This window comes from Ictalurus punctatus, chromosome 3 (assembly GCF_001660625.3).
Source record: "Ictalurus punctatus breed USDA103 chromosome 3, Coco_2.0, whole genome shotgun sequence".
Taxonomy (NCBI): domain Eukaryota; kingdom Metazoa; phylum Chordata; class Actinopteri; order Siluriformes; family Ictaluridae; genus Ictalurus; species Ictalurus punctatus.
The window spans coordinates 36,215,485-36,225,484 of NC_030418.2; the positions used below are offsets into that span (position 1 = coordinate 36,215,485).

General features: G+C 48.7%; 1 protein-coding gene across 5 annotated transcripts in view; it reads left to right on the forward strand.

The window, feature by feature from the left end:
• The window catches only part of cntln (centlein, centrosomal protein), a 103,670-nt gene that overhangs the window by 17,895 nt on the left and 75,775 nt on the right, over nucleotides 1-10,000 (forward strand). For all 5 annotated transcript variants that reach the window (XR_008396362.1, XM_053679929.1, XM_053679932.1 and 2 more), the window contains exon 10: nucleotides 2,691-2,867. Coding sequence is in view for 4 of the 5 variants with exons in the window: in XM_053679929.1 (XP_053535904.1) it covers nucleotides 2,691-2,867 (177 nt within the window). In the remaining variant the exon portion in view is untranslated. The remainder of the gene's footprint in view (nucleotides 1-2,690; nucleotides 2,868-10,000) is intronic.

Sequence of the window (10,000 nt, forward strand, 5' to 3'; positions counted from 1 at the left end):
TATACACACACACACACACACCACACACACTGCCTCGTACCACAAGGTACACATATACACACACACACACACCACACACACTGCCTCGTACCACAAGGTACGCATATACACACACACACACACACACCACACACACTGCCTCGTACCACAAGGTACACATATACACACACACACACCACACACACTGCCTCGTACCACAAGGTACACATATACACACACACACACACATCACACACACTGCCTCGTACCACAAGGTACACATATACACACACACACCACACACACTGCCTCGTACCACAAGGTACGCATATACACACACACACCACACACACTGCCTCGTACCACAAGGTACGCATATACACACACACACACACACACACACACACCACACACACTGCCTCGTACCACAAGGTACGCATATACACACACACACACACACCACACACACTGCCTCGTACCACAAGGTACGCATATACACACACACACACACACACCACACACACTGCCTCGTACCACAAGGTACGCATATACACACACACACACACACCACACACACTGCCTCGTACCACAAGGTACACATATACACACACAAACACACACACACACACACCACACACACACCACACACACTGCCTCGTACCACAAGGTACACATATACACACACACACACCACACACACTGCCTCATACCACAAGGTACACATACACACACACACACACACACCACACACACTGCCTCATACCACAAGGTACACATATACACACACCACACACACTGCCTCGTACCACAAGGTACGCATATACACACACACACCACACACACTGCCTCGTACCACAAGGTACACATATACACACACACACACACATCACACACACTGCCTCGTACCACAAGGTACACATATACACACACACACACACACACACCACACACACTGCCTCGTACCACAAGATACACATATACACACACACACACACACCACACACACTGCCTCGTACCACAAGGTACACATATACACACACACACACACCACACACACTGCCTCGTACCACAAGGTACGCATATACACACACACACACACACCACACACACTGCCTCGTACCACAAGGTACACATATACACACACACACACCACACACACTGCCTCGTACCACAAGGTACACATATACACACACACACACACATCACACACACTGCCTCGTACCACAAGGTACACATATACACACACACACCACACACACTGCCTCGTACCACAAGGTACGCATATACACACACACACACACACCACACACACTGCCTCGTACCACAAGGTACGCATATACACACACACACACACACACACACACACCACACACACTGCCTCGTACCACAAGGTACGCATATACACACACACACACACACCACACACACTGCCTCGTACCACAAGGTACGCATATACACACACACACACACACACCACACACACTGCCTCGTACCACAAGGTACGCATATACACACACACACACACACCACACACACTGCCTCGTACCACAAGGTACACATATACACACACAAACACACACACACACACACCACACACACACCACACACACTGCCTCGTACCACAAGGTACACATATACACACACACACACCACACACACTGCCTCATACCACAAGGTACACATACACACACACACACACACACCACACACACTGCCTCATACCACAAGGTACACATATACACACACCACACACACTGCCTCGTACCACAAGGTACGCATATACACACACACACCACACACACTGCCTCGTACCACAAGGTACACATATACACACACACACACACACATCACACACACTGCCTCGTACCACAAGGTACACATATACACACACACACACACACACACCACACACACTGCCTCGTACCACAAGGTACGCATATACACACACACACACACACACACCACACACACTGCCTCGTACCACAAGGTACGCATATACACACACACACACACACACACCACACACACTGCCTCGTACCACAAGGTACGCATATACACACACACACACACACACACCACACACACTGCCTCGTACCACAAGGTACACATATACACACACACACACACACCACACACACTGCCTCGTACCACAAGGTACACATATACACACACACACACACACCACACACACTGCCTCGTACCACAAGGTACACATATACACACACACACACACACACACCACACACACTGCCTCGTACCACAAGGTACGCATATACACACACACACACACACACCACACACACTGCCTCGTACCACAAGGTACACATATACACACACACACACCACACACACTGCCTCATACCACAAGGTACACATATACACACACACACCACACACACTGCCTCGTACCACAAGGTACGCATATACACACACCACACACACTGCCTCGTACCACAAGGTACACATATACACACACACACACCACACACACTGCCTCGTACCACAAGGTACACATATACACACACACACACACACACACCACACACACTGCCTCGTACCACAAGGTACACACACACCTCATACCACAAGGTACACACACACACACACACTGCCTCATACCACAAGGTACACACACACCATTTGAAGTTGATTATTTTCATATAACAGTAACATAAAGCATTTTTCTGTGTGTGTGTGTCTCTCTCTCTCAGTTGTACAGTGAGCTAAGTGTGTCCTATCAGGCTCTCCGTCTCAGTGAGGAGCAGCTTCGACAGAAGGACGCCTGTCTCACTGAACAGCTTTGTCAGAAGGAACAGCAGGTCTCTGAACTTCAGGTCCAACTTCAAGAGCTCCAACAGCTTGTAACATCTAACCCACCCGCCCCCAAGGTGAGCACTGCACCCTACAGAGTGTCCTAAAGCGTGCACTACACCCTACAGAGTGTCCTAAAGCGTGCACTACACCCTACAGAGTGTCCTAAAGCGTGCACTACATCCTACACAGTGTCCTAAAGCGTGCACTACACCCTACAGTGTCCTAAAGCGAGCACTACACCCTACAGAGTGTCCTAAAGCGTGCACTACATCCTACACAGTGTCCTAAAGCGTGCACTACACCCTACAGTGTCCTAAAGCGTGCACTACACCCTACAGAGTGTCCTAAAGGAGCACTACACCCTACAGTGTCCTAAAGCGAGCACTACACCCTACAGAGTGTCCTAAAGCGTGCACTACACCCTACACAGTGTCCTAAAGCGAGCACTGCACCCTACAGAGTGTACTAAAGCGTGCACTACACCCTACACAGTGTCCTAAAGCGTGCACTACACCCTACAGTGTACTAAAGCGTGCACTACACCCTACAGAGTGTCCTAAAGCGAGCACTACACCCTACACAGCGTCCTAAAGCGAGCACTACACCCTACACAGTGTCCTAAAGGAGCACTACACCCTACACAGTGTCCTAAAGCGTGCACTACACCCTACAGAGTGTACTAAAGCGTGCACTACACCCTACAGAGTGTCCTAAAGCGAGCACTACACCCTACACGTGTCCTAAAGCGAGCACTACACCCTACAGAGTGTCCTAAAGCGAGCACTACACCCTACACAGCGTCCTAAAGCGTGCACTACACCCTACAGAGTGTCCTAAAGCGTGCACTACACCCTACAGAGTGTCCTAAAGCGTGCACTACACCCTACACAGTGTCCTAAAGCGTGCACTACACCCTACACAGTGTCCTAAAGCGTGCACTACACCCTACAGAGTGTCCTAAAGCGTGCACTACACCCTACAGAGTGTCCTAAAGCGTGCACTACACCCTACAGAGTGTCCTAAAGCGTGCACTACACCCTACACAGTGTCCTAAAGCGTGCACTACACCCTACACAGTGTCCTAAAGCGTGCACTACACCCTACACAGTGTCCTAAAGCGTGCACTACACCCTACACAGTGTCCTAAAGCGTGCACTACACCCTACACAGTGTCCTAAAGGAGCACTACACCCTACACAGTGTCCTAAAGCGTGCACTACACCCTACACAGTGTACTAAAGCGTGCACTACACCCTACAGAGTGTCCTAAAGCGAGCACTACACCCTACACGTGTCCTAAAGCGAGCACTACACCCTACAGAGTGTCCTAAAGCGTGCACTACACCCTACAGAGTGTCCTAAAGCGTGCACTACACCCTACAGAGTGTCCTAAAGCGTGCACTACACCCTACACAGTGTCCTAAAGCGTGCACTACACCCTACACAGTGTCCTAAAGCGTGCACTACACCCTACACAGTGTCCTAAAGCGTGCACTACACCCTACAGAGTGTCCTAAAGGAGCACTACACCCTACAGAGTGTCCTAAAGCGTGCACTACACCCTACAGAGTGTCCTAAAGGAGCACTACACCCTACACAGTGTCCTAAAGCGTGCACTACACCCTACAGAGTGTCCTAAAGCGTGCACTACACCCTACACAGTGTCCTAAAGTGAGCACTACACCCTACAGAGTCCTAAAGCGAGCACTACACCCTACAGAGTGTCCTAAAGCGTGCACTACACCCTACACAGTGTCCTAAAGTGAGCACTACACCCTACAGAGTCCTAAAGCGTGCACTACACCCTACACAGTGTCCTAAAGGAGCACTACACCCTACAGTGTCCTATAGCGAGCACTACACCCTACAGAGTGTCCTAAAGCGTGCACTACACCCTACAGAGTGTCCTAAAGCGAGCACTACACCCTACACGTGTCCTAAAGCGAGCACTACACCCTACAGAGTGTCCTAAAGCGAGCACTACACCCTACAGAGTGTCCTAAAGCGTGCACTACACCTTACACAGTGTCCTAAAGCGTGCACTACACCCTACAGAGTGTCCTAAAGCGTGCACTACACCCTACAGAGTGTCCTAAAGCGTGCACTACACCCTACACAGTGTCCTAAAGCGTGCACTACACCCTACACAGTGTCCTAAAGCGTGCACTACACCCTACACAGTGTCCTAAAGCGTGCACTACACCCTACAGAGTGTCCTAAAGGAGCACTACACCCTACAGAGTGTCCTAAAGCGTGCACTACACCCTACAGTGTGTCCTAAAGGAGCACTACACCCTACAGAGTGTCCTAAAGCGTGCACTACACCCTACAGAGTGTCCTAAAGCGTGCACTACACCCTACACAGTGTCCTAAAGTGAGCACTACACCCTACAGAGTCCTAAAGCGAGCACTACACCCTACAGAGTGTCCTAAAGCGTGCACTACACCCTACACAGTGTCCTAAAGTGAGCACTACACCCTACAGAGTCCTAAAGCGTGCACTACACCCTACACAGTGTCCTAAAGGAGCACTACACCCTACAGTGTCCTATAGCGAGCACTACACCCTACAGAGTGTCCTAAAGCGTGCACTACACCCTACAGAGTGTCCTAAAGGAGCACTACACCCTACAGAGTGTCCTAAAGCGTGCACTACACCCTACAGAGTGTCCTAAAGGAGCACTACACCCTACACAGTGTCCTAAAGCGTGCACTACACCCTACAGAGTGTCCTAAAGCGTGCACTACACCCTACAGAGTGTCCTAAAGCGTGCACTACACCCTACAGAGTGTCCTAAAGGAGCACTACACCCTACACAGTGTCCTAAAGCGTGCACTACACCCTACACAGTGTCCTAAAGCGTGCACTACACCCTACAGAGTGTACTAAAGCGAGCACTACACCCTACAGAGTGTACTAAAGCGAGCACTACACCCTACAGAGTGTACTAAAGCGAGCACTACACCCTACAGAGTGTCCTAAAGCGAGCACTACACCCTACAGTGTCCTAAAGCGAGCACTACACCCTACAGAGTGTACTAAAGCGAGCACTACACCCTACAGAGTGTACTAAAGCGAGCACTACACCCTACAGAGTGTCCTAAAGCGAGCACTACACCCTACAGTGTACTAAAGCGAGCACTACACCCTACACAGTGTCCTAAAGCATGCACTACACCCTACACAGTGTCCTAAAGCGTGCACTACACCCTACACAGTGTCCTAAAGCGTGCACTACACCCTACACAGTGTCCTAAAGCGTGCACTACACCCTACAGAGTGTACTAAAGCGAGCACTACACCCTACAGTGTACTAAAGCGAGCACTACACCCTACACAGTGTCCTAAAGCGAGCACTACACCCTACAGTGTCCTAAAGCGTGCACTACACCCTACAGAGTGTCCTAAAGCGTGCACTACACCCTACAGAGTGTCCTAAAGCGTGCACTACACCCTACACAGTGTCCTAAAGCGTGCACTACATCCTACAGTGTACTAAAGCGAGCACTACACCCTACACAGTGTCCTAAAGCGTGCACTACACCCTACACAGTGTCCTAAAGCGTGCACTACACCCTACACAGTGTCCTAAAGCGAGCACTACACCCTACAGAGTGTACTAAAGCGAGCACTACACCCTACAGTGTCCTAAAGCGTGCACTACACCCTACAGAGTGTACTAAAGCGAGCACTACACCCTACAGTGTCCTAAAGCGTGCACTACACCCTACAGTGTACTAAAGCGAGCACTACACCCTACACAGTGTCCTAAAGCGTGCACTACACCCTACACAGTGTCCTAAAGCGTGCACTACACCCTACACAGTGTCCTAAAGCGAGCACTACACCCTACAGAGTGTACTAAAGCGAGCACTACACCCTACAGTGTCCTAAAGCGTGCACTACACCCTACAGAGTGTACTAAAGCGAGCACTACACCCTACAGTGTCCTAAAGCGAGCACTACACCCTACACAGTGTCCTAAAGCGTGCACTACACCCTACAGTGTCCTAAAGCGTGCACTACACCCTACACAGCGTCCTAAAGCGTGCACTACACCCTACACAGTGTCCTAAAGGAGCACTACACCCTACACAGTGTCCTAAAGGAGCACTACACCCTACACAGTGTCCTAAAGGAGCACTACACCCTACACAGTGTCCTAAAGCGTGCACTACACCCTACACAGTGTCCTAAAGCGTGCACTACACCCTACAGAGTGTACTAAAGCGAGCACTACACCCTACAGTGTCCTAAAGCGAGCACTACACCCTACACAGTGTCCTAAAGCGTGCACTACACCCTACAGTGTCCTAAAGCGTGCACTACACCCTACACAGCGTCCTAAAGCGTGCACTACACCCTACACAGTGTCCTAAAGGAGCACTACACCCTACACAGTGTCCTAAAGGAGCACTACACCCTACACAGTGTCCTAAAGCGAGCACTACACCCTACAGAGTGTCCTAAAGGAGCACTACACCCTACAGAGTCCTAAAGCGTGCACTACACCCTACACAGTGTCCTAAAGGAGCACTACACCCTACACAGTGTCCTAAAGCATGCACTACACCCTACACAGTGTCCTAAAGCGTGCACTACACCCTACACAGTGTCCTAAAGCGTGCACTACACCCTACACAGTGTCCTAAAGCGTGCACTACACCCTACACAGTGTACTAAAGCGTGCACTACACCCTACACAGTGTCCTAAAGCGTGCACTACACCCTACACAGTGTCCTAAAGGAGCACTACACCCTACAGAGTCCTAAAGCGTGCACTACACCCTACAGAGTGTCCTAAAGCGTGCACTACACCCTACAGAGTGTCCTAAAGCGTGCACTACACCCTACAGAGTGTCCTAAAGTGAGCACTACACCCTACAGAGTGTCCTAAAGCGTGCACTACACCCTACAGAGTGTCCTAAAGCGAGCACTACACCCTACAGAGTGTCCTAAAGCGTGCACTACACCCTACAGAGTGTCCTAAAGTGAGCACTACACCCTACAGAGTGTCCTAAAGCGTGCACTGCACCCTACAGAGTGTCCTAAAGCGTGCACTACACCCTACAGAGTGTCCTAAAGCGAGCACTACACCCTACAGAGTGTCCTAAAGCGAGCACTACACCCTACACAGTGTCCTAAAGGAGCACTACACCCTACAGAGTGTCCTAAAGCGTGCACTACACCCTACACAGTGTCCTAAAGCGAGCACTACATCCTACACAGTGTCCTAAATATGGAAATCTATTTATTTTGCTGTTTTTGGACATGGATTTCTGCCACATTATTTGACACTTGGTAACTTTAAATGCTTAAGTTTGTTTCACGCGCTATATTTCAATTTATGTCCTCTTAACTTCCGTGTCATTTTCCTTTATCAGTCATTCACTAAAATCACGTCTTCCTTTTTGAAACATGTCGTACGTTTCCCCTCCTAATTATTTTTTTCTACATTCAGTACCAAGAATTCAGAACATGTCCCGTCCTGTGCCGAGTTAAAACGCGATTACAAAGGAATTTGTTTAAATATGGATCAGTATTGCATTTGTTAGATTTTATGTAATAAAACTTTTATTTTAAAAAAATATATATTTTATGAAAGTGATTAACATCTTGATTAACAAAAAAAGACTTTTGCAAAAAAAAAAAAAAAGCATATTTTGACTCTTCTGTAAAAATTCTGTCATTATCCTCGGTTTTGGTATTATGGAAATGATTAAGGGTGGAAATGATTAAATATGGAAATGTCAAAGTATTTATTGAGGTTAATCTTTATTTAACGCAATATCACTTTATCTGTAAGAATATCAGCTCTCATCTGCCGAGATCATTAATTTTTTAAAATTACGCTATTCACCTGCAGTGTTGTGCTGTAGAAAAGTAAAATATGACTTTATGGAGTTTTCCTGAGATTAGACTCCGTACGCGTGTTCAGAGCAGGGAATGGCTTCGGATTGGACGTGTGAAACGATGATTAATCGTGTTTGTTATCGCGCTCTCGCCGCTGCAGTACCTGATGGACCACAGGTGGCTTTACTCCGTTCGGTGCCAGGACGTGTTCAGGGACGGAACCTAATCAAGTTTAGGATTTTTTTTAGCGCTGATTTTTAGTTAAAGGCTCGGCGTCATTAAGGAGAGCGGCGGCGAGAGCGAGAGAGAATCCCTCCTTCCTCTTTTGTTAACGTCCGTTAATTCAGCGTTCGGCGTTCAAATATAAATGGATCAATTAGTGAGTCATTAAATACAACTAGGCAAAGTTCCCTCAGTAATTACTGTTCAGATCTGCAGGGCGGCATTCCAGGAAACCTGTGTGTGTGTGTGTGTGGGGGTGGGGGGGGGGTAGCATCTTTCTGGTGCGACTGCGGACTCAGCGATTCGAGGCTTTGCATTAATATTAACTCGTGTTTACCGAACACACGTCGCAGATTTGTTTCTCGACTTCTCCTCACCCCGCGCACATCAAAGAGAACGGATCAGGTATCCCGAAGTGCGGCACGGTCAGGGGGTCTATCACTAATTTGCTCCGACAGGAGCGTGTGTTCCTGTGTAATCCCGAATTCTGTAACAACTACACCACCTGTACAATCCTAATGCGCTGGGGTTTTTTTCTTGAACAGGGTTACATTTTAATTTTAAATGTTTGCGTCTGTGATGGAGATGATCAAAGTGCGGGTCGGTGGGGGATCGCGCACTCTCTTGCTCGGTCGGAGTGTGTGTGTGTGTGTGGGGGGGGGGGCTGAGATTTGAATAAGGGGCTTTGAACAATGTGCCGAGGAGGGGAAGAAGCAGGAGGTGTAGAAACGCACATTTTCAGGACTCTTCCGTTCACCAGTTCTCCAACACTCGTTCTATTTATACAGCTCCAGGTCCGACTGGAATACGAAAAGGATCAGCTACATCCTCCCTGTTTCTGTTCCCACCCTGTAATTAAAAACAACACGAAGAAAACGCCTGTAGTCGTGTTCCCGAGAAACCACCAAGCCTAAACTCCTCCATCTCGGAAATGTCTGAAGAAAACTTCACTAGCACTGGTGACTCCTTCTATAAGTGTTAATTAAACGTCTCCTTCCATCTAACCTGACCGTATCGACAATTCCGCACGTTTTGTAACCTGTCCCTGCGAGTGAGCCGTTACTATAGAAACCATCGTGTTTAATAATGTAAACCTGTGCTTCACAGCGACACTACTGTCACTGCTGCGGT